Raw genomic sequence first — 26537 nt, 5'->3', positions numbered from 1 at the left:
GAACAATTTTTCCCTTGAAATTATACATATAGAGATGTTTATTATTTTAATTGCAGTACTTTTCTTCAATGACACTGTACTAACTACTGGGTTATATTTTAGCGTCGATTGAATTGATGATACCAAGATGGTGTTTGGTGAGATCAGGCCAAAGATTCGCCATAGATTACCTAACGTTCGCCTTACAATTGGAAAAAAACTCGGAAAAACCTAACCAGGTAATCAGCACCAGCGGGAATCGAACCCAAGTCAGGGTGTAATTCCAAATCAACTGGCAAACGCGCTACCGCCTGATCTACCCAGGTGGCTCTTACACGACTATTTACACAGCATTTGTCAAGAATTTACCTATGGAATAGGTCAGGCATGCCAGATGCGAGACACTGAATGTGCACTTACGTGCACAGATCGCTGGTCTGTGGAGACTGCATCATTCAAGGGTTGCTCTTACCAGTTCTTAGCTGGAGGGGTGTACAATAATCTATTCTGCGCTTCTAGGGTTGGATTAAATAGGCATTTGGACATTATAAACACACTTAGCAGAAGGAAAAAAACACAGTTATTATCTGTGTCTATATTTGACAATTGTAATACAAGAAACTTTAGGCTTACTCAGTTATACTTCACAAAGTAGTGGTTTGTAAAGCATAATTTATTAATATGATTTTTATATAGCATTCGAAGAAAAAAAAAATATTGCTGTAATTTCGAAACAACAAAAAAACGAACAAGTATTTCATTGTACGTAGTAGGTACTAATTATTTTAAAGTAACAGACCTTACTCTTTAATTGTTCGTCAAGCATTATTATTTATTGGGACCATTAACATTAATATTAATAAATAATATAAATTAAGCTCAGAATTTAAATTCACATATACAGTTTATTTGGAAAATGTTGAGAGCAAGTATCGACAAGTTGGGAGCGTTACTGAAAGAAATTAAAAGTGTAGTTCACAAGCTGTGAAGCGACGATATTCTCTCTATGTGATGTTTAAAGATTTATTAATGTAAATATATTAACGTAATACAGTGACATGAGATGGAAAATTTTCTATTATATACTTTTCCAGAAAATATTTCCTCCTTGCAAATAGATGCTGTCTTACCTCCTTACAACTTCAAGAGCCTTACATGTATTCCTCACTATATGCTCGTCACTTACCAGCTCATAAAATGAAAGTCGTAAGTCGTCTAACCTTTGATGGCTGTGTTAGTACAGACTCCAAATCAACGCCATTGTCAAGTTTGTTTTACTATGAGAGTACTGATTAAGAAACAAGTGCTGGTGAATATACTTTGAGAACTTTACTAATCTGATCTAAACTATCACAACACTATTACTTCGACATGGGCTGATGAAAACATTTCATTTTAAAATAATTATTGTTGGCTGAGGAAAACATTATAACAATTATGTTATATGATTCGTAATTTCTCTTCTCCGTTATCTGTGAACTCCTCACTTTATTTATCATAACTCATTCACAGACACAGCCAAATCAGCAACCGGGCTCAAACTATGTTACTGAAACAAAGAGCTGATCTGCTACTGCAGGTACTGTATAACCCTGTCGCGCTCCCCTCCAAGGCGATTCATTCCCTCCAGGTAGGGGAATAGAAAGTGCACATCGCACAGAGACAACTGCACAATGTGCAGGGTTTTGAAATACCTGGAATAGATGATGCGAGATATTACGCAACGTTTTAGTTTTACCTTAAGTAATGCAAGATTTTGGTTATGATTTTTAATGCCCTCAGGAAGATTATTTTTACTGCCATGTAACGCAGATATTCACTTTTGAATATGATGATGGTGCATGAAACTCACTGAATTAGCTGGAAAAAGTTCTTTATTAAATATAAGGGTAACTTTTTACTTTACAATAAGCTCAGTCATAATATCAGAATAATTGTCATTATGTTTGAATTATATTTATAATTTCAGTAAATACATTTCCATTTATAAAATCAGTACATAAGTAAGTAAGTACCAACTCCTTACCTCGTAGTCTATTGAACACGTATAAGGCATTTCAACCCCTATTAGTTATAAAGAACATGTCCTTTCCTCTTTCTCAAACCCAAATACCAAGCTGAGAACTAATGACTTTTCTTAAATGTGGTCTTACATCGCCGTTTTTAATTGATAACTAAACGAATTTCATGATGTCTACATGTGCTGCGTATGGCTCAACAAACAAATTTTCAAAGAAATTCCTGGAATAACTTTTAGCCATTACATTTTAAAACTTAGGAATTATATACTTGTAACTGATTCAAAAGATTTTATTTTAGCTATATATTACATTTTAATTACTAGATCTCTAAATAATTCATTGATTAAAATGCCATGAATCTGTATTTCCTATATATTTTTCGTGTTAAATTGTATCTTACTGATTCTTAATATTCTTTGATTGTTATAGATACAACATTAACATCCAAAATTATTTTGTATTGTTAATTTTTGCCCTTACAGAATTTCATTTACTAATTTCATCCTTAGCCCTAATGTTTTTCGAGAAATAATTAATTACCATTTACTTTTACTTTTCTTGTAGAAACTAATTTTTAACGATATTGGCCCTTTTATGTCCAGTTTTCATTTGGTTATAGATTCTTTCATTTTATTTATCTCTATATGATATGAAACAAACTGACTTCTTCAGAAAATTAGGGACGTCTGGGATTCCTATACCTGTTTTTTTTTTTTTAAGATGAGACATGGCAGTAGCGTTGTGATTGGAAAAACAACTGAATGTCACATAGTGTGCTAGGCCTGTTGCTATGGTAACAACAGTTGAGTTGCCAAATTTACCTTTCCCACGTGGCGAGTGCTTAATAGCTCTCTTGGTGACATTTATTGTGCACTCAATGTTAGCACTGGTACGTTTCGTCTTTCATTCTCTGTCGATTTTGATATTGCTTTTTACCTTCGCGTCAATTGTCAATAAAGATTTTAACGTCAGCCATCTAACGTCAATTGCTAGCTCCCATCAGCTGACAGAGTGGTAGTCCATAATGGCAACATAGCGCTGTAGTTCCAAGCTCGGCCACTTAACTGTCATGTTAAATGTTATGTTTTATTTAACGGCGCTCGCAACTCCCGAGGTTATATCAACGTCGCTCATGTGCCAGAATTTTGTCCCACATCAGTTCTTTTCCATGCCAGTAAATCTACTGACATGAGCCTGTCGCATTTACGAACACGTCATGTTCCATGTTAAAAACAGGTATATATCATAAGATCTTCTATAACACAGTAACTATTTTGCAATGTTTTGTATCGTAGATTATACCTATAGTTGTGAATATTGTTATTGACACAGCAAAAAAACGTGGCTGGTTAGATAGTAATGCTGTTATCGACTTCAGATTTGCAAAAACTCACAGATGACTCTACGGTAGTCTTGGAATCCTACGTTGGCTTCGTTTAAGCATTGAGCTGCACATCTGCTTGTGATCTAATTTTGAACTTCTGGCCAACAAACAAAAACTAAATACCTTAACCCTTTGGTAGTATCCAAGGAAAAGTCGCTGTTTTCCCGATCAATAAGTTGGATGACGTAATAGGTCTATATGACGTCACTTATGTCCGCAGCTTACACTGCAACTTCGAAAAACTGTTTTAATAAAATTGCGGTAATTTAATGTACATCAATAACATTAACAGAATACTGAATGAAGTAGTGTAGTGAATCGATTAAATATACTACGTATATGGCGAAGTGCATCAACATTGATTAAAAACGCAGTAATCATAGATTACGAAACGATGGTTAAACAGTAGCCGTGGTTAAAATGTAATTTATGTGCACCATTCATAATCACCGATTACTAAAACTTGGCTAGCTGACACCTCATTTAACCAGAGTAAAGTCTATGATGGTACATTGTTTCTACAAAATGACTAAAGGAAAGCATCCATACCGCTGCAAACATAATAGTCAACGTCTAAAAACGACTGCGCTCACTATGTTCTACATCAAAATGAACGTATCCTACATTTTCGCGTTGCATTTGTTTGCCTTTGGGCGCTGTTATATTTGTGAGTTCCATTTCTTTGTTTTTCAGTACTTTTAGGTTAAAATCATACAAAATGGAAAATTGAATCCAAAAATGATTATATCCCAATGTTAGGTTGAAGTATCGATAGACTTAATTACTAGATTTAAATGTAGGCCTATTATATAAAAAAGATGGAATATCCATAAAGGAAATGGATGTAGAAAATTGGTAGGAATGTGTGTACGATCTTGGACTACACCAGGGAATTGTGCATTATCCTAAGATCCATCCATAACCTCTCTTTGTTCAGCCAGTGACATAGAGAAAGAGATACTGGTATTCGAGTATTCTCTCTTAAAATACAGAAAATAATAGTTACATAGAATCGTAATATAAGCAGCCGATCCGTAGGAGAAATATGATTGTTCTTGTGTTATTTCAATTGATCCATTTGTAGATTTTGATAAACGAAATCCCTCCTGAAATTCTCTGTCACCTAATTGCTCGCAAGAATTCTCTCTTTCCACTAAAGAACCTTCACGCTCACGCTCTATCCAAGTAATTCAAGTACTGCACAATAATAATCGTCTTCGAAATAATCACCTGTGGTTATGGCCGCCATTTTGCTTTACTTGCTCTACTAATCGCTGGTTATCTCCTTTAACCGCTCATATTTGGCCGGTTAGAGATTACTGTGGTTAACTTCCTATTTAAGTCGTAACCGAGGTCGATCCACCATAAAAATGCTTAATCGGGGATTAGGTCACAATTTTAACCGATGGTTACACTAACCGACGTTGATGCACGTGGGCAATAGTAAGATAAGTGCAGTAACGCCATCATTAGGATATTTATCATTTAGTTCCTTGTAGAATATAAGTTAATTAATTCGTGATCTATTTGTTATATTAACTGTAATAAGGTTAACAGCAAACTAATGAATTCAGTTCTACTACATAATAAAGTCATATTGTTTAATACCTTTGGAAGTATTTCATGTTAATTGTGCATAAGTATAATTTTTAAATGTTTGTTCATCAACAAATTCGTAACATAATGTCTATAATAGTGGTCCAATAAACCAAAGGTCCTAGGGTCGAATCCCAGTGTATTCTAATGTGTCAGGTATTCCAATTGCTAAGTAGTTAGTAATATAAAGCAGAGGGAGAAGTAAAGAAAATACGTCAGGAACGGAGTGCAGTGAAGTGGTGTAGGGTGCAATGTAGAAAAGCGGAAGTACCTGCGGTGTTGAGGGCGGCAACTCCCGAGTCAATTCATATTTTGGAGAACTGCCATCGCACATGACGTCAGATATCGCGTCATCCATCTCCTATTGGTCTGGAAAAACAGCGACTGGATTTTACCTAAAAAGGTAAGATTAAAAGTGAAATATGTTTCTCTCTATAGGCTACATAACGTCAAACGAGTATAACTCATTATATACGTCACATTTTGAATCAATTTGATTTTAAGAGATATTCGACTTCCCAGATAATGTTAACGGCTATATGGAGAGCAATGTAAGCAGGGTAGCCGAGAAGTGGGGCAAAGGGGGCAAGTGCATATGGGCCGTGAGCAGTAAGGGCCCGTCAGATTATGTGAGTCTGATTACGTTTTATTATCATGAATAATTATTCACAGATACATATTGGTACTATAAAATTTTGTAAGAACATTTGTTACATGAATCTGACATATTAACCAACAATAGTAGAATTAATACAAATTACCACTTCAGCATGTAAATGTTTAACTTTTATATAATAGAATATCAGTTTCCCACGTTAACAATCATCGACACGACACTTGAGGGCTCCTGGATTTGCCTGAAATATGTTCCAGTCACTTCTACCGAACACGTTCAATTGGCTTGTCCTCTTCACTACCAACCCCTGCCGGCCCACTGCAATATGCTAGTGGACTATCCGAAATACAAGCTGGAGGACTACATTTTCTTTTCAGTAGGCCCTACATGGCATGTTTCGAGACGAAACTTTCGTCTTTTCGTTGTCATTTTCCTAGTAAATTCTGTCCATTTGTGTTACCAGTGGACAATTGACAGTAGAAGCATACGTCGGGAGCTGAGAAGCACAAGGAGAGACAGAAAAATTGGAAGATATTAAGAAAGGGGGTAGAACTTTGTTTGAAGTTGGTGTGAAATTGAGCGCCCTTGGGAAACTAAAAAGTAGCAGACAAATTGTGTCATTGAATGTGTTGTTCGAAAACAAGAGCCTTTCCAAAAACAGTATTACAGTATTTTCAAAACTCAAGAATGGAGAATGAGTTCCCAGAGACTGACCACAGTATTATCTTCTTTATACAGTGGACTGACTAGTGTGGAGTGATACAAATCAGGGAAAATAGTACAGTGACTGATTTGTTTCATTCCACACTAGCCAGTCTCTGGGAACACATTCTCCATTCTTGAGTTTTGAAAATAATACTGGAAAGGCTCTTGTTCCGTCACTTGGAAGGTTATTAGGCAGCAGGGGCGTATTTTGCGGGCTACCGGGGCTAACGGCGGTAGCCCAAGGAAAGTACAAAAGAAAAAGTTTATAATATAACATAATGTAATAATTTTGTATTATTAGTTTTACCATAGTAATTAAAATTAAAGTAATTGTTAGATATATTTTGTGTAATAATAGGGTCAGCGGTAGCCCAAACCCTTTAACCAGTATACGCCTCTGTTAGGCAGGTTGGGGGTACTTTTTCAAACAACACATTCAATGACACTTACAATCTGTCTGCCACTTTTAGTCTTCTAAGATCGCATGTTACTTGCCATGATTCAGAGTTAGGAACTGGTGTGGGTAAATGTGTCTCACTTGCACATATTATACATCATTTTTACTATTGTTTGCTCGTTCTGATTCAATACTACTGTCATCAGAATTTTTTTCTAGACAGCCACAACCATCAGTATTCACTTCTAAGCATTGACTGTCTTCATTTTTGACAACCTGAACAGACGGGCTTGAGATTGGTTTCTTTTCTGCACCTTCACTACCAACGCTCAATCTCACAGCAACTTCAAACAAAATGAAGAAAATAAAAATGTGTCAAGAAAGACTCAGTAACCTTGGCCTCCTTAGTCAGGAGAGCGATCTTGCTAGGTGTTTAAATTTTGATGTTATATTTGATGATTTTTGCATCAGTGAAGTCAAGGAGAGTTGTTTGTTGACGTTGGCCTGCAAGTCAGAAATTACAGCTATTTAAGAATAGTGAGTATTCTATGAAAACGAAATGAAACAAGCTGTTTAAGAATAGTGAGTGTTCTATGAAAACGAAATGAAACAAACGACAACGAAAAGACGAAAGTTTCGTCACGAAACATACTATGTAAGGCCTACTGAAAAAGAAGCGTGATGAATATAATATATTGTGCTAATGTGAAGTTTTGCTAAAAGTTTTCAATGTAACAAAAAGTGTATATTTTTAGATTCGTATCTGTGTATGGGGTTATCTTTTATTTATTTTGCAAATAATTATTATTGTCAGAATAACTGGTAACTTGTCATTTTTAACTTTTTTTTTTCAATGGGGCCTCAGCAGAATATTGCACAGGGGCCCATAAATCCTACCGGCGGCCCTGAATGTAAGTACTACATATACGGCATTTGTGGAAGAATAAATGTGCGTACGAGTACATACCTAATTCCAACAAGTAATAAGTATAATTGTTAAAATAAATACAACAAACAAACAAAAATGTCCATAATTATCATAACGAAAAATAGACTCTCTTGCCATAATTATTAATACACAAATTCATAATCCTAATAAAATCAAACCAAAAGAAATTAAATCACTACCAAAGAAGTAACTTAGCTTACCTTGAATTGCATACACGACCAACATAAACATTATGGCAACACTAGCTGAGAGTAAAAGTAGATGTAACTGCATGTTCAGTTCAGCGTGCAGTGCCATCAAGGTGGGACTGACTATAATGTTACATTTCTGGTATTTATAATAAGATATTATTACTATCAAATGCGCACAAATAATTTTGTAACTATGAGAAAAATATTTATAATTCAGTGCTTATATAGAGTGCGGCAGTGGGATTTGACGGTTTTCATAGCCCTGTTGTGGGATACTCAGGACGAATTAAAAGAAAACACATAACTGGAAATAATCTAGTACAATGCAATTTATTAATGTCTGATTACTTCTTAAAAACTACATTTCGTAAGTAGCCTCCACGACAACGAATACATTCCTGCAATCTGCTATTAAAGTTCTGTATAACTCGCCCGAACAAAACAGGTTCGATGGCACTAATTTCGTTACTTAAGTTATGTGTTGTTTCAACTGGATCCTGGTGTGGGGTTTGTTGCGATACACCCTACTTTTGAAATAACCCCATAGGAAGTAATCAGCGCACACTGCTCATTTCCATGAACTGTCTGCGAAACATGTTTCCAGGACGAATAATTTCACGATTTGGAGACATTGCCTGGCCGCCAAGATCTCCTGACCTGACTGCAGCTGATTACTTCCCATGGGGTTATATCAAAAGTGGGGTGTATCGCAACAAGCCTCACACCATCATCCAGCTGAAACAAAACATAAGGAATGAAATTAGTGCCATCGAACCTGTTTTGTTGGGCGAGTTGTGCAGAACTTTCATAGCAGATTGCAGAAATGTATTCGTTGCCGTGGAGGCTATTTACGAAATGTAGTTTTTAAGAAGTAATCAGACATTAATAAATTGCATTGTACTAGATTACTTCCAGTATATGTGTTTTCTTCTAATTCGTCCTGAGTCTCCCACAACAGGGCTATGAAAACCGTCAAATCCCACTGCCGCACCCTATATTATATTAGAATTGTTTATGCAGAGAGTGGCAATCTCAAATATTGCGCATAACCAGTCCATCCCTGCACGAACATTCATGTACTGCAAAATAATTTCCCAAAATTAGCTTCGATAATGTTTATTTGAAGTTTCGGTATCTGAATTAACCTAAACGAGTGCGAGACATAGCACGCCTCGTGGTTCTCACGAGCACGCCTGTTGTGACGTCACGGCTTCTGGCGTAAGGCCATTAATTATTAAGTAATTATTTCTCAAAATGTGTTTTCCCCCAAAGTGCTTCCCACAATATGGCAGACCTTTCTAACTCCATGTCACATGTAGCTTAGTACATTTGTCACAATAAATCAATGCCCATTTCTTCGACTTTAATTTTCAAAAGGTTTATGAAACGCAGACCTAAACATGACTCGAAGATGTCTCGGGCTTCCAGCCAAGTAAAAAGTTGGTGATATACCATTGTTTGGAGGATATTCATCTTGAGGATGAACTGATGACTGGGGGAGGAGCCCAGTTTGTATCAAGTTGCATGTCATCCAGTCGATCTACATTATGTAAATGCACGCTGTGTAGCTACGTTGTTTACTCCAGTGCACTGAGAATAGCTTCATCAACCTCACAGAAATAATTGAAACTAAGGAAAATACAGGGATATCAATTTATATTTACTTCAATTTTTATTGTACCTGAGTTTATGAATGTACTTCACTCCCACCCCCTCTACTAGTAAACTTCCAACTGTTCTCCTCACAGAACCAAGCCTATACAGTCAAAGTTGCCTTAAGGTTGTAGTAAACACAAACAGTATTGAGTTAGTGAGTATAGTACGTTCCAGAAATATGTTCGCGTTTTCCAGTGACGAAAGAGTTTTCAATATTGAATCATATTTTCGCACAGGTACTGTCGTCCGTTTACCTACGTCGCATCCCGATTTTTCTCACCCGCAACTGTTTAAAATAACTTAAATAAAAGTAATTGACTGTCACGTGATTTCCCCGCTTTCTACGATCCTGCGACATAACCACTTGGATGGACAGTAGACAGCATGTCTGAGTAATTTTATCTGTGCGGGTCGGACAGAGGTGAAGATTGAATTTACAGTACGTAAGGTACTCTTTTATATACTAGGTATAGAATTATTTCAACATGAGTTACTAGTACGAAGGACGAAACTGGTAATTGGAATTAGATGCAATAGTTTATAGTGCGATGATATGCACAAAAGAACTGAAGCCTGTATCTAAATGAACGGCCACCATTTTCAAAAATGTGTTTAAATATCCATATTATGATTATTTTTCAATTTAACTTCATTCTCTATATTGTACACAAATGTACTGTAGACAGTAGCCTATATTATACACTGCATAATGAATACGTTCGCATGGATAGCTCAGTTCGTGAGTAAAAACACTTAATGTTAATATAGTACTGTATTTTGATTAAACAAAAACCTAATGAAAATTATCAAACTCAAAATTACGATATTTCATAGTTTACGTAAATGGATGAACTACTTTTCTTCCCTCCTATACCTAGTAAAGTGATTTGTTTGTATATTACGCCAGTATCGTCGAACTCCAGTTGTGGAAGGGGGTAGCGAACGGTGTTTCCGGCTATGAACCATTAATCCAAAGGTATAGCCGGTTAATATTAAAAATGTTAGTAAAAATAAAATGATGTCCCTGTATAAAAAGGATAGGTATTGATTGATTGATTTTTTTTAAGCCGTAGGAATGACAAGCAATCATGCCATCGTCAGTATACAGAAAATTGACAATACATAATATAATATAATACATCTAGTGCTAAATATGCTAGGATACAGAATTACAAATGTTTTAATTTATACGCTGAAGGTGAGAACATTTTCGGCGACACAAGCTAATATAGACATAGAGCTTAATACTAATTTACATGTAAAAGTCAATCTTAATTGTACCAATTTCAGAATACACTAATTCAGATATACTAATATTTTTCTTCCAAGCTAGAGCTAATGTGGCACTGTCCCATGCAGTCCCTCTGTTTTCTCTTCCCAGTCTTGGCTTTAACTCTACCTGACTAAAATCATCAAAGGTAATATCCGGAGGAGAATGTTAAATACTACAGCTTTAAATTTAGATAATCATTTGTGCAAAGTGTTTTAATTATTGTGGACGCACAACCACATGGTGTTTAAGATCATATATCAGTACGTAACTGACATAAAATTAGTGATTATAAAGAGCTTATCAGCAAGCTCCAAAAGTCGACTACACACAACCAGCCCTATGAAACAGGCTGGCCTCTACAGCAACAGATAATGATCACATCATATATGATGACACGAATCTTCAATTCTGCACCATTAATTATAAGAGACATGAAGCGCCTCTAAGATGAACATGCTTGCATATGCCCTCTGTTAACTATTTCCTTGTTAACTGTTTACTTAAACGTCTGTGCGTGTGTTCATATGTGCACGGACTTCCCTTTTCACTGTTGGGTGAGAATTCGTGAGAAGTATGTCATAAATTTTTTTGCAACAGCTTAATTTCTACAAATGAATGTTAATGTCTTAATCATCTCTTTCAGTTCTGATGGATTTGATCAAGACGGAACCTGAAGTTGACCCATTGGCTATACAAACAAATGACAACACAGATGTAGAAAAGAAAGAGCATTTATCAGAGGTAGATTGAACGTTATTATTGCATTACGTATACGCAACATTTATAATAAAGATGCTAATGATTCAGATGTATACGGAGACCTACATCTCCCAAATTATATTGAACAGATTTAATTAGACTATAGAAAATCAACTGTACAGTAATTCATTTTGTTTTCCACCTTAACATAAGTTATATATTTTCCTGTTATATATAGACTTTTCAGAATCAAATGGTCTATTTATTTAAAGTGTAGTTTATATAAATTTATGCTCGACCATGCCGAAATGTACTAATTATACACCTGGTAGCAGTCCTTTAATGCATGTCATTAAAGTACACCTACTCATTAAAGTACAGGTCTTCAGCCAATGATAACTCAGCTTACACGTGTTCAGCCAATGACAAGTCAGCTTTGTACCGTTATAAAACCGCAAGTATCGATTATTCTCAGATATGCAATCGAAAGAGAATTAGCGAAAAGTCACGGAGGCTGGAAATCCAATACTGTCGCAGAAGGTTACGTTGTGTTACTATAATAATTAGCGTTAATTGTAAATAATATTGAAATAAATTCAATTTGTCATCTCGTTTTTCAATGTCGAATTCAATAATCAAGGTTATAATATTATCAAGTTGAACGGGACCACGTCAAGGTCAATGACATTATTGTTCCTTGGAAAAAATCAATACTTTCGCGTCTGCGCACATCTCACAATTCATGACCTAGAACAAGGTCACTTCCGATCTTGTCAGTTACAAATAAAATGTATACATCTGAATACCGGTAATTTCAAGTTAGAAATATGGTCGAGCATAAAAAGTCGTATGAAACTCGCCTATAATGGTAATTAAGAAGCTCGTATGAAAATTATGAAACTCGCTTGCGCTCGTTTCATAAATATCCATACTCGATTCTTAATTACTATCATTATAGGCTCGTTGCATAATGTACTATTGTCAGTGAAATCTTTGTTATAAACCATCGCAAATCTTCATTTTTTTTACATTAAGAATAACATAGTATGTAAGTTGAACAGTAAATGGTTACAATAAGTGAAGGTTCTCTTAATGAACTGTTGAATAAACATGTTGAAACAGTTGAAGAGAGTAATCGCAAGTGAAGTTGGAACAGTTTTGTACCTTTATAGCAATCGAAAATGCATCATGGAGGTCAATCAGCCAGGTCTTGATTGAACACAACAGAATCGTAACATATTGACTTGATCTGTAATGGGACCGCTTCTATACAGGGGCAGTGGCATTTCCTCTAAGGTTAGAGCCCAGTTTAGGTGTGTGTGTATTAATCGAAAAAATGTCATATAATCATGCGTCCTATTCTCAATATTTTCTAGCCCCTAATTTTCGATTAATACACACACACCTAAACTGGATTCTAACCTTAGAGGAAATGCCACAGCCCCTGTACGGAAGCATTGTCACGTTATTATCTTGGCCTGACATGGGGTGAGTCCACCAGCGTAATTTGTGATCCGAGGCTTCCATTTGAATCCCACTTGATCTGATTACATGGATGGCTTTCTTGCGAGTTTTTCCCCAACTATAAAGCTATTGTGAGGTGATTACATGGCGAATCCTTGGTGTCGTCTTGTCAAGACTATTGCTATTACAAATTTCAAAAACACTAGACAATCTCGCGTTTGATACAGCATGCTAAATAACCAGCTAAATTAGAAAAACACTCTCTTTATTTGCAATGTGCATTCAAATACATCAATACAAATATAATTTAAACTAGAAATGCTCACACAAGATAATAATGATGATAATAATAATAATAATAATAATAATAATAATAATAATAATAATAGACGGTAAAGAACTTCGAGAATTTATTAGCAGGGTCCTTTTGTTGTTGAAGTATTTCTGTTAATGTGCATTGCCATTCGACGGGCATAGTATGAAATATTGAATAAATAAGACGAAGTGTTTAGCAACCCGAAGGCTACTTGAGAACCTCAAATGTGAAACCAATAAGGCAACACTCGTGAGACAATTATACCAGGAGATAATGGGGTAGGGTGGCCAGTTCCTTTCTCCCTCCATTGCATACATCACTGAGCAGTAACTCTGTAATCTGACTTAAGATGTGTACAAACAATTGTTCTTCCTCTGACACATATCGTCAGGTAAGATGTACTGCCTGATAATAGATGTACATATCAGACAGATCCTGAATGAGTGGTAATAAGACAATAATATCAGTTATTCCACAAAGTTTGTCGTGGAATGTCTCTCTCATCTCAACTGTAACATGCTTTGTGATTAGACTCGAATGTATCTCGGGCATGTTGTGTTTGCTCTTGGCACATGGACTCCCATCTTCCGCGGACCTGGCTATTCACTGTGACAAAGTGTTAGAATGTGTTTTAATTAACTTATTTATGCAAGAAGGTGTCGAAATTGTCCTTTCTTCTTTTTTATAAATTTTTACACAAGTGTAAGACATTTTTATCACATTTTGCATTTCAGGTGATAACATATTATACGTAAACTATTTGGTTTACGATATTACTTTTCAGTTCATTAGCTCTGTGCGTTTTTTGTTTTTGTTCACACTTTCCATCCGTGTGCCTTAGAGATAATAATTACATGGTGCATGGTCAGAGTAACACTTTATTGTTTTAAAACACATTGTGAATTCCGCCTAAAGAAATATTGGTCACATACTTCATTGCAAAATCCTGTTAAAGAAGCCAAAACCACAGTTTCTTGGAGTCCATGCTCAGATGAAGCCTGTGAAATGAGGGCAATGTAACCAACGGCAGTGGTCTGTAATTCGTTTGCTTCTAATGGTGAAGTAAACATTGATTTTCTGGTCGTGAAAGGTTAGTTCTAGGGGAAGGTATGGTCTTTCTGAGCCCTAATATCTATTCTTTTGGGAATTTACATATCCGTGCAGGTAGAAACAGCCTCATTTGAGAAAAAGAATTCTTTCTATCTCTTCATCACGAACACTGATCAAAGCAGTTTTAAATAACTGAGCTTAAAAGCTTAATCACTCTGTCTTAATTCATGCGTTGCTGTAATGTTATAGGCAGGGCTGGGCAAAATACTGACATCCAGGTATTTCAAATACAATTACAAAATACTTCAAATAATTGTATTTGAAATACAAATACAAAATACTTTTAAAAAATTAACCAAAATACATTTGTATTTCAAATACTCGATACAATATAGAGGCCTAAAGATATAAAAATATTACTGAAAATCTAAAATATTATATTAACATTAAAAGTATTTTTACCTCGAAGTTTTATATAAACACTGTAACTGAACTTCTTCCTTTTCCCAGTCAGCAATGAAATTATGCTACATATGAATAATTACTGCTCCCTTTGAAAACAACCAGTTCCTCAAATGTTCATCAGATAAGGATCCCCTTGCTTGTGAATGAATAAATCCTGCAAAACAGAACAGTCTTTCTACAGACGCAGAGAAACACAAACTTGTATTATATTTATAAAAGCTTGTTTCACTGTTGGGTAATTCTCTAGAAATTGCAATGTTTGAGAGATTGAGTCATAAAGAGAATTCCATCGAGTTGGGCAAGGAAACTTTAATGAATATTTCAAGACATCTGATATAATTTCTGAGGATTTGGGTCTCTTAGACGCATTCCATAATGCTGAACATTTAGCAAGTGTTGGGTGATGGATCCTTGATGCTGCTGGAGATTTCTTCACGGCATTAAGGAAATCAGTTGTGGCAAGAAAACTAAGTGTATGGCTAGCACAACTGAAATGGGTAGGCAAATAAGACAAAAGTTCATTCTTCAAATCGAAATCCAAAACTTGAAGAACAAGAAGAAGAAAAAGAACAAGAAGAAGAAAAAAGTATTTTGAATATTTGAAATACAAAATACATCAATTTTATCTATTTAAATATAAAATACAAAATACTTTCGAAAATGCTTACAAATTACAAAATACAAATGTATTTCAAATACTGCCCAGCCCTGCAAACCAATTACAGACCACTACGGTTTATAGGGTTTTAGTTTTCTGAAGTGAAACATAGTTAATACCTCCTTACTGAGAACGATGTCTATGGGATTTTGCAGGAATTTTGTAGTGTAAATGTGGTGTCTACTGAAGTTCCCTCAGTAAGCACTTGTTGCTTCTGGTTGTGGTTTTCTTCTAAATCTCTTCCAGTTTTCCGAAATTTGTCTTCTAAATGATGAACAGTTGAATGACTTGGACCATCAACTCTAGACAACTGTTGCTTAAATCACTTTCGTGTTTCTCGAGCAGATTCTTTACATGTGGAGGAATCGTATAGGGTCACTTTTCTTAACTTTTCTTAATCCACAGTTAATTCCCGATTTACCACGAAAATCGTCTGTAGCTGCATTTAGATTGGCAACAGGCCATGACTGTTTGGCCAAACACTTGCATAGAATTGGAATATATCAGTCCCCTAACTGCCCATTGTGCAACTCAAACCAAGCAATGGATTCGGAACACCTCAGAATCTGTGCTTCATTGGCTGACCATGATAATATCTTTGAAAAATATTGGAGTGCAAGAGGTCAAATGACTTTATTATCAAATTCCTGGCATTAGAAAAAAGCAACAACAACTTTTCTTAACTGTTATCGAAGGGAGAGAAGCATACACTACTCAGTGAACATTTTCTTGGTGGTGCAAAAGATTATTAAATAGTGTTTGCCGCAGATCTGCTGCTCAGAGTGCCCTATCAGATGTCCTATGGCAAACAGAAAATAATACCATGTGCCACGCCAAGGATAATGATGAAATATTTTTTATCCTATTCCACCAAGTTTTATAACTGTAGGGATATAATAATATCATTCACCTCTTATCCCTACAGCTAGATGAAAGAATCGCTGCATGTATAGCAACAATTAATACATTATCTTTTTTTTTCTATTTCACAATCATATGAAAATTGCTACTGATTTAAAAATTGATCTGGAAATTAACTACACGAAACAACAATTTTTTTTTCTGAATGATCATGTAGAACTTCGCTCTTGGTGTGGATGACTGAAACTAAGTTGTGAATGCGCAGTGCAAAATAAAAAGTGGAGTCAACTCATATAACGAAATTAATGATAAACAATTTTTATAGGCATATATCAGCTCCGACATAGAGATTATCCCAGTATGAAACGGATTTTCTTCATTTTAAATTTAAGAAATTGGGAACAGGTTGTACAAATTTGCTCAGTAAAGTAAAAATCCGTTGCTATGCATCATGGTGTCCCTCAAGGTTCAATTCTTGGTCTACTCTTACTCCTTCTATACATACATGATCACCCATTAAAATATAATTGAAGGAAAAACTGTCTTATTTGCAGATGACACAAACATACTACTGAGTGATAATACGGAAGAGAACTTGCAAATAAAAATTAATGGAACATTAACAAAACTAGAACAATAGCTAGCAAATAATAAGATTACATCAAACGTAAATAAAACTGTCTATATATCATTTAATCAATATCCATCTGATCAGATTCACATAATCCTCAATAATACCATAATTGAGCAAGTAGAATGCATTAAATTTTTAGGTACATGGATAGATTCGAGTCTGACATGGAAAACGCACACATAGTATCTGAGAAGCTGAATCGCTTATGTTATGCTTTTCGAGTCCTTGCGAAGATACATCACCCAGGAAACTTTTAATATCAGTCTATTTTGGATATGTACATTCAATATTATCATATGAATTATTACTTGGGGATTTTCACCAAAATTGACACAAGTCCTCAAATTGCAGGAAAGAATATTTAAAATCATTAAACAAGTTCCTATTCGGACTCAAAAGTATAAAAATTTTCAGATAAATAAAGATCTTACTTGTAACCTGCATATATATGCTTTATTCACCTTAACATAGATTCCTTTAAAACAAATTCAACTTATGATGAGTAGGTATAACAGCAAAACATACATTTGAATTACCACAGGCTTACCAGAAGTCACATAGAGTCCGCAATTTATACAATAAACTTCCACATAATATCAAAACTACTTCACATGGGAAAATTAAAAAATGACGTAAAGAAACATTTTATTAACACATACCCCATTTTACACAAATTAATATCTAAATTTAAAATTTTAGTAATTAACATTCTGTCCTTCATATTGCCCTTGATCATTTTATGTTCCAGGTAACCCAGAGTTGAAGACAAGACAGGGAAAATGAAACACAGAGACTGGAAGATCCAGTTTCTGTAATTAAAGGAATTGTAGTTTTGCATGCGAGGCTTATTCAGAATTAGTTTATTTGTATTACATTGTATGTTACGTCATTTCTCTTGTGTACTGAAGATCCCATGAATGCTTGTAATTTTATTGGCTAATAAAGATCTAATGTAAGTACCCTAAGAGTTAGCTAATCCGACAGTTTGCTCATATACGTGTACTAATTCAACCAATCCATAGATGGAGCATAAGAATCCGTTGAAATTCACCAAATCAGAGCCAAATAATACTATATTTCCTGTATAAACTAGGCGTACTAAGTTATTTAGCATTGTTGATAGCGAGATGAGGCTAAGGACTCGTCATGAATGACCTGACATCCATCTTACAGTTGGGGAAAACCTCAGAATAATCCCACCCAGGCAATCAGCCAATCTGCCAAAGAGGAATTAAACACAACTCTGAAAGAGCAGTTCTGTTGGCTGAGTTTGTACTTTCCCCTTTGTATTGTCGGAGATGTTTGGCAATTATTTATTTTCAGGTAGACTATGTCAAATGCCATAGCAGACATGCTGCTGTTAGTAATTTAACACCAACAAATAGAAAAGAAATACTGCGTTGCTTTGGAATCAATACATTCAGAATCTTATTTTGTGACAATTTGAATTAAAACATTGAAGTTCAATTACAATCATACATTTCAGTGCTTGTGTCTTCATCAGTATGAATGTTATGGTGAAACAAAGATGACAATGACGCGTGTTCTATGTCAGTAGCCTGAATCTACGACTAGTCGTCCTGGAAAATCCGAGACAACTTACAGCTTACATTTGATAAGTTAGAGGATAATAAGGATATGGGTGAGCAATACACTTACAGCTTACCTTTGATCAGTTGGTGGACAGTAAGGATATGGGTGAGCAATACAGTTACAGCTTACCTTTGATCAGTTGGTGGACAGTAAGGATATGGGTGAGCAATACACTTACAGCTTACGTTTGATCAGTTGGTGGATAATAAGGATATGGGTGAGCAATACACTTACTGCTTACGTTTGATCAGTTGGTGGATAATAAGGATATGGGTGAGCAATACACTTACTGCTTACCTTTGATAAGTTGGTGGATAATAAGGATATGGGTGAGCAATACACTTACAGCTTACGTTTGATCAGTTGGTGGATAATAAGGATATGGGTGAGCAATACACTAACTGCTTACCTTTGATAAGTTGGTGGATAATAAGGATATGGGTGAGCAATACACTTACAGCTTACGTTTGATCAGTTGGTGGATAATAAGGATATGGGTGAGCAATACACTAACTGCTTACCTTAGATAAGTTGGTGGATAATAAGGATATGGGTGAGCAATACACTTACAGCTTACGTTTGATCAGTTGGTGGATAATAAGGATATGGGTGAGCAATACACTTACTGCTTACCTTTGATAAGTTGGTGGATAATAAGGATATGGGTGAGCAATACACTTAAAGTAAGTTGTTACTTTTATTTGACTCCACCAGTACAAGAAATGACATCTAAAAATAAAAATATTGTTTTGCATCCGCCCATCCCCCACAGTGTAGATTTGTCTGCACCAACTCCGCAAACTAATTTTACATGCAATCCTTCATTATTACCCGAAGAAGAATCTGATCTTTCTGAAGCCTTTCAATACTGGTACAAAAGCAGTTCCCCGACAGTGCCATACTTAATCACACAAGGACAACTAAATGATTTGATGAGAGATCTGAGCCATAATAAATCTAAAATTGAATTGCTAGCTTCAAACTTCAAGGTTGAATGTATTAGCAGTGTCAGGATTTCGTGTTCAGCAGGAACCTTACGCTCAATTCTGTTCGATGAAGGACGAGTCCACACCTGTGGAGTAACGGTTAGCGCATCTGGCCGCGAAACCAGGTGGCCCAGGTTCGATTCCCGGTCGGGGCAAGTTACCTGGTTGAGGTTTTTTCCGGGGTTTTCCCTCAATCCAATATGAGCAAATGCTGGGTAACTTTCGGTGCTGGACCCCGGACTCATTTCACCGGCATTATCACCTTCATCTCATTCAGACGCTAAATAACCTAAGCTGTTGATAAAGCGTCGTAAAATAACACCTACTAAAAAAAATAAAAAAACATGAAGGATGATGTTCCTTTTGATATTGGTACTTATCGTCTTAAGAACGCCCTCTATCTCCAACATGACCAAAATGTCTGGAATTGTCCATAGATTTGTCGAGTACAAATTTAAAAACTCTTCCCCCTCTACAACCGCAGTATCTTCTTCCCATTCGTCCCAATAGCTTATGCCGTAAAAATTAAATGAACATGCGAAAATATGAAAATCATTCTACAGTATCAACTATTCAAAGTTTGAATGAACAACAATGGAAAATTACTCTTCTAGACAGTTAATTTGTTCAGTTGTGTCATCATACCAGCAGGCAGTTGTAAGTGTGACACTGCAAATATGTCTGTGTCTAATGACTAGAGATAGGAGTGGGTGCATTGTGGAACAATTCCCAATATGAGTGATAACCGTAAGGGAAGAACTGTCTCTTATTTCATAAAAAAAGCAAAACCTACTGCATATCATCTGATAACTCAAATGTGAATGGCAGTACTCCTGATCGCCCTGGGAACTATCAAGATGATGGCGGTTTTAACTCTTCTCAACATGATAGTACATCTCACAGTATGTAGCCTATAATCAATCTTCTCCACAATCTGAAAAGCAGGTAAAAACTAAGCCTGAATATGATTTTATGTCGTCATGGACAGACAAGTACAAATGGCTTATTTTTGACAAAATTGAAGATGGTACTTTGTGCAGTGTGTTCAGTAGCCTCCAGTGTCTATTCAGCAATAAACGAAAGATGTTTTCATTAAAATCCCATTTACAAATTATAAGAAAGCAGGTGGAGATACAGGAAAACTTAATAAGCATGATAACTCAGAATATCACAGAGGTGCGGTTCCAAAGGAAAATTTGCGTATAATGAAAAAAATCGTGTTCATACTCTGCCATATCTACGATGTAAATCTGAAATTAAAGAAGATAGAGATGTCTTTAAAATACTGGTTTGATGGCACCACGTGTTTCAAGTTTAAACAACTGAGTTCAAAAGCAGAGTGAGCGAGCAACATACTGGGGCATGTGATGGGGGAAGTGGCTGATGAAAATATATCAACGGAACATAAAAAAAAATCTTTTCCTCTAATGGCTGATGAATCTACTAATATTGTCAATCAATCTGAACTCTCTATATGTGTAATGAAGGTGAAGTTACAGATATTTTTTTGTGCTTAGTTCCACTTGAAAATATTAGTGCAGAAACAATATTTAACTACATAGAATCTGAACTCAGAAACCCCATGATAAATCTGTATCTGAAAGTGTCTTCTTCACTTCAAATTTCACTTATACGAGGCGCATCCAGAAAGTAAGTTTCCCTATTTAAAAAAAAAAAGAACACACTTTCAAGAAAACAATTATTGGCAACAGATACAGCAATGTTTCAGCTATTTTTCAACATAGCCACCATCAGAATTGAGACACTTGTCGTATCGTGGGATCAACTTTTGTATCCCTCTGTCGTAGAACTCTGCCGCCTGTGGATGGAACCAGCGTGTGACAGACGTCTTAAGCTCTTCGTCGTTGCCAAAACTCTCACCAGAGGACAGGAATTTCTTGAGGTGCAAGAAAACGTGAAAATCGCTGGGAGCAAGATCAGGACTGTAGGGTGGTTGATCAAACAACTCCCAGCCAAATTCCGTCAAAACAGCTGCTGTGCGCCAAGCCGTATGTGGACGAGCATTGTCATGGAGGAGCACAACACCTGCAGAAAGCATTCCACGCCTCTTGTTTTGAATGGCACGTCGCAATTTTCGCAGTGTTTCACAGTAACGGTCAGCGTTCACTGTTTCACCTCTTGGAAGGAAGTCAATGAGCAGAATGCCCTTCCTGTCCCAGAACACCGTGCACATCACTTTCCTTACCGACAGCGTCTGTTTGAATTTCGTCCTGACCGGAGATCCACTATGCCGCCAATGCATTGACTGCTGCTTGGTTTCCGGGGTGAAGTGCGAAATCCAAGTCACATCGCCCGTGACGATCCTATCGAGGAACTCGTCGCCGTCATCGTGATACCGTTGCAGAAATTTCAGTGCTGCTCCTAAACGTTGCATTTTGTGTTCGGACGTCAGGTTTTTCGGCACCCATCTGGCACACACTTTTTTGAACAGCAGGTGCTTAGTGACAATCTCATGCAACAAGGATCGCGATATCTGCGGAAAATGGCTGCTCAGCTCCGTAATCGTGAAGCGACGGTTCTCCATGATGCACTGCCGCACCAGCTCAACACGATCATCATTGATGAGGGACGGTCGCCCACTGCGATCTTCGTCATGGACACTTTGACGACCTTCGGAAAACTGCTTACACCAGCGACGCACCATCTGCTTACTCATGATGTTCGGCCCATTTACCTAACAGAGTTGCCGATGAATTTCAATTGGCGCAATACTTTGTGCATTAAAGAACTTTATCACCGACCGAACCTCGCAGGCGGCGGGAGAAGGAATAAGTGCTTTCATTTCGGACCACTGCTGCCACGCTACTGGCACCAGGCGGGACCTGTCCGGCTGGCATATGATTGATACGTCATAGATCTGTTACGCATGCGCAATTGACACGGGTAATTACGTTTACTTTCAAGGAGAAAAAATTGGGAAACTTACTTTCTGGTTGCGCCTCGTACTTAGGATTTAAATGGAGGAATGTTTCCTCACGTTAGCTTGTGCTACTGGTGTCTTTCTGTATTGTTTATTCTCAGGATGAATTGTGTAACTTGGACTCAGTGAAGGAGGAGTTGAAGTTCGAAGTGACAGCAGAACAGAATGAGGTTCTGACTGAAAGGTAAGCATAGTGTGCGAGTCATCAGTTACTTGGCCACCAGCAGAGAGAACGCCACTATACACGACGGCAATATTACATTAAAATATATGCAGCATATTAAATAATAGTGTTTCACAGTGCACAAAATATATAAAGAGAAAGTACGTGCCTTCTCCCTGTTTCTTTTCAGCATTGTTCTGCATATGGAACAAACAGTCCTTATAATTCTTATATCAGTAATCACAATTTCATTTATTTCTTTCCTTTCGTACTGTCTAAATAACTGCCCTGCGCCTTATGGTGCGGAATCTTTTCCATACAGCATACACATGATTGATCTAAGAAATCTATATATTATATCGCACCAGATTTTATGCAGTTGGAGACGTAGGTATTGATGCTGTGTTTCTCAGCTACCTCCTGATCGCCTTCCCTGCCAGTTATTGGTCACAGAATTTGTTAGGCAATCTAGTTGCCTATTTTAGGGAATGTGTAAAATGGGAAGCCATTTTCTAAAGTTTTGTACTCATTTTATTCCTCTTATGCATTTCAGCTAACTATATATGGCCTAAACATTTAATTTTGTTACATTTGTGCTTCATTATGAAATTTCTTTTAAATTATTCATAAAGTGTGGAAAAGATGTCAACTACAGTCTGATCTATACAAAAAAAAATGAATGATAGTGTTTAAATCGTATCAATGATAAATCAACTTTCTGAGAGAGTAAAGAATACAGACAATGCATACACACTACAGTATCATCCAATACAAACCTGGTTATGTGATGCACTAACTTATCATAATTATTTATTCTTCACGTTAGTAGAAGGAAAGCCTTAAAGTACTGCATGAGATGAACATCTGCTGTAGGCCTGTTGAGTTTTCAAACACGATTGTGAATCTCTAATCTATAGACGCGCCAAATATCGAGATATGCGCAGTCTGACGTCACACACTGATTAGTGGCATAAGTATATATTTTCTCAAAATTTATCCTCTATCGAGTTTTGAAAAATACTCTCTTTTAATTTTCTTATTTCGTTATTTGCAGATGCACTCATTCTTCATCAAGTCATCACAAATCATCAACATTATTATAGTATTGAGCATGTTGTAATCTTTATCCGTAATTGTGTGACAAATGTTATTGTGGTGAGCTTTAATTGCCTCTCTGCGAAATCGTGGATGTGTGACTTTTTAGTGATTACCATGTTCTTTTCCCATGACTAGCTTAATATAAGTGATTATTTTTTTTATTCATTTAGATAGTACGGTATAGTAAAAACAATCTCTAGTCTCAAAGCAGCATAATAAAATCGACGGAGTATGCAGATCAACCAAAGTGCTGGTTATGAATTCTGTACATATCCCAGATATTTTACATTTTGAATGAATTTAAAATTCTTCCTCGCAATATAATGTGTGGGATTCTGATATCAGCTCTTCCTTCCCAAGATTTTAATGTAATTCTTTGTAGATATTTACATATTCGAGTGAATGCTTATTTACTGTGAATATATTGTACACTGATAGTATTTCTTTCATCGCAGTCTTGCAGGTACACATAACAGCTCAGTGTCATCGGAGTTCGACGGCATTCCACATGAAGAGCATTTGACTGCATATCACGATGCCAAGGATTCTGTTTCCTCAGCAAAAGCTATGCGGACCGCTACAGACGAGAAGGAATTCGTGTGCGATGTTTGTGGAAAGTGTTTCTCGTTCGCGAGAAATCTGAAAAGACATGTCCTGATGCACACAGGCGAAAAGCCTTTCAAATGTGACGTTTGTAGTAAGTGTTTTATGAATCAGGCTTATCTAAATCGTCACAATCGTCTGCACACAGGGAAGAAACCATTTAAATGCGATATCTGTGGAAAGTGTTTCTCGCAATCTCCTCATCTAAAAAGTCACAAGCGTCAACATACCGGCGAAAAACCGTTCAAATGCGATGTCTGTGGGAAATGTTTTTCGCAATCAGGATCTCTAAAGAGCCATGCGCGCCAGCATACTGGCGAGAAACCATTTGAATGTAATACCTGTGGTCAGTGTTTTTCGCAGTCCCCACATCTAAAGAGTCATAAACGTCGGCATACCGGCGACAAACCATTCAAATGCGACGTCTGTAGAAAATGTTTCTCGCAATCGAGTCAGTTAACTGGCCATAAACGCCAGCATAGTGGCGAGAAGCCATTTATATGCGACGTTTGTGAAAAGGCCTTCGCATACAAGATCAACCTACGAAAACATGTACTTAAACATACCGGTGACAAGCCTTTCATTTAAAAGTCATGAATGTGATAATGCCGGCGAAATGAGTCCAGGGTCTAGGGCCGAAATTTATCCAGCAGTTGCTCTTCACGGGTTGAGGGAAAACCCCACAAAAACTTCAACCAGGTAACGTGTCCTAAGCAGGATTTGAACCCGGACCCGCTCATCTGCTGTGTATAAGTCGTTCAAAAAATTAAGAACAGGAAGAGTGAAGATCTGAAATTAAATAGCGAGAATGTGAAAATAGGAAGATGAAACGGAGACGTGGTGAAAATTACACATCGAAAGGTGTCAACTTTGAAGGTAAATCTTTCGTTCTGTAAATTCTTTTTGTCATAAAAAAATGTTGTAGTGATTTTACGACTGAAGAACAAAATGACTTGCATGCAACTTGTGTAGTGGGCTGGAGAAGCCATTACAAGATGCACGTCAGAAAGAGAGGGACAATTCCAAGGAAAAGCGACAGAGGCTCGAGAAGTATTGCAGTTGGATGCACAGTGTCAGCAATATGTATGCAAGAAGATGATTATTCAGTTATTTCAGATTTCTACGACTAGACTAAGCATAATTCACAGTCAAGTGATACTGAATGAGTCACTTCAGGAGAAAATAAGTGTGCATATGAATATGCCACTAAAAGTAACAAAAAATGTTTGGGACTTGCTGCATGCACATTTAAATTCAATTCCACACCCACAAAGTCACTATTGCCAATAAAATTCAATAAGAATTACTTTGGAAATCCCGAGCTAACTGTTAAGATGTATTTCTAGCTTTTTCGAAATATTTCCAGGAAAAAAAAAAGAAAACAAGTTTAAATATAAAAGTTACCTTCAATACTTCAGAGAAAACTGCAACTTTGCTTTCCAAAAACTAAAAACTGATGTCTGTGAAATAAATTAAAAAAAAAACATAAACATTTGATCCATAAAATAATGTTACTTTACAAAATATATCTCTCAATCAATTTTTTTTTTCTGAATACTATAAACAGTTTATAATTATTATTGTGCTAACTGTACTGTATTTCTGAACTGTAATTAACATTCAAACAGTCAAATCACATTTGTAGAGCATTTACCATGGCTAATCTGGATGAAAAGTAATTAAAATAATTGGCATTCCTCGTTAAATCTGGAAAGGGCCTATAATATATCCACACAATTAAATATATCTTCCATTAGCAAATTAACAGACTCTTGTAGTAATCAAAGAGCGTTTTCAGCAAGAGAGACTATCATTGTAAACACAAATGCTTTACACTTCCTTTGAGAGTGAAATAAAAAGTTCAAATGTGAATATCTCAAAACCAACTTTTTTCCTATGGGCCCCTTTTCACGGAGAACATCCCAGTTTCCAGATGACTGTTCCTGGGGAGATATTTCACGGGTCTTACATTCCTAGTCCAAACCTACATACAGATTTCTGCAAACAAATATACTAATCTATTTAAACAGTAGCCCAAACTTGTTCTCTGCAAAAGTGCATACAAACGGATGCACTGCTTGCTTTGGAAAGTTTGTGGTGCCCTCAAACATTTACAAAAACCTTGAAAACGTATCCACTCTTAGAAACATTCAATCGCATATATGTGCCTCAGTGAAATAGTTGCGGCCATTAGTGCTGGTTACATATTTTTAGCGCTCAACAAAAATAAAAGATGGTT

The 26537-nt window shown here is 36.3% G+C and overlaps 2 protein-coding genes across 11 annotated transcripts in view; one reads left to right on the top strand and one right to left on the bottom strand.

Moving 5' to 3' along the window:
- The window catches only part of LOC138693086 (zinc finger protein 501-like), a 62166-nt gene extending 54235 nt beyond the window's left edge, over positions 1 to 7931 (bottom strand). For 2 of the 3 annotated variants that reach the window (XM_069816685.1, XM_069816688.1), the window contains exons 1-2: positions 7848 to 7931; positions 5252 to 5375 (exon numbers count right to left, since the gene is read on the bottom strand). The gene's annotated coding sequence lies outside the window, so the exon portion shown is untranslated. Of the gene's footprint in view, positions 1 to 5251; positions 5376 to 7092; positions 7203 to 7847 lie in introns of all 3 variants that reach the window. The other variant, XM_069816686.1, reaches the window with a different exon arrangement.
- Positions 7899 to 26453, top strand: LOC138693092 (zinc finger protein 501-like). Of its 8 annotated transcripts, none has more exons than XM_069816706.1 (4): positions 7899 to 7948; positions 11411 to 11508; positions 22536 to 22618; positions 24151 to 26453. In XM_069816706.1, the coding sequence occupies exons 2-4, from the start codon at positions 11416 to 11418 to the stop codon at positions 24884 to 24886; spliced, it is 912 nt and encodes a 303-aa protein (XP_069672807.1). In that variant the 5' UTR covers positions 7899 to 7948; positions 11411 to 11415; the 3' UTR covers positions 24887 to 26453. The 8 variants fall into 8 exon arrangements, 4 of the variants coding, with proteins under 4 accessions (XP_069672807.1, XP_069672810.1, XP_069672809.1 ...); XM_069816709.1 differs by having other exon boundaries at positions 7943 to 7977; XM_069816708.1 differs by lacking the exon at positions 7899 to 7948 and adding an exon at positions 8793 to 9076.
- The last annotated feature ends 84 nt before the right edge of the window (positions 26454 to 26537 follow it).

Source organism: Periplaneta americana, chromosome 17 (genome assembly GCF_040183065.1).
Source record: "Periplaneta americana isolate PAMFEO1 chromosome 17, P.americana_PAMFEO1_priV1, whole genome shotgun sequence".
NCBI classification, from domain to species: Eukaryota; Metazoa; Arthropoda; class Insecta; order Blattodea; family Blattidae; genus Periplaneta; species Periplaneta americana.
Note: the sequence above shows the minus strand (reverse complement) of the source record. Positions and strands in the feature narration are given on the sequence as shown.

What these genes read in the sequence shown, in the direction of transcription:
- LOC138693092 (XM_069816706.1), top strand. Translation starts at nt 11,416, where the DNA reads ATGGATTTGATCAAGACGGAACCTGAAGTTGACCCATTGGCTATACAA. An exon ending in AGAAAGAGCATTTATCAGAG is followed by an intron (nt 11,509 to 22,535) that starts GTAGATTGAACG and finishes GTTTATTCTCAG; the next exon opens with GATGAATTGTGTAACTTGGA. An exon ending in AATGAGGTTCTGACTGAAAG is followed by an intron (nt 22,619 to 24,150) that starts GTAAGCATAGTG and finishes CTTTCATCGCAG; the next exon opens with TCTTGCAGGTACACATAACA.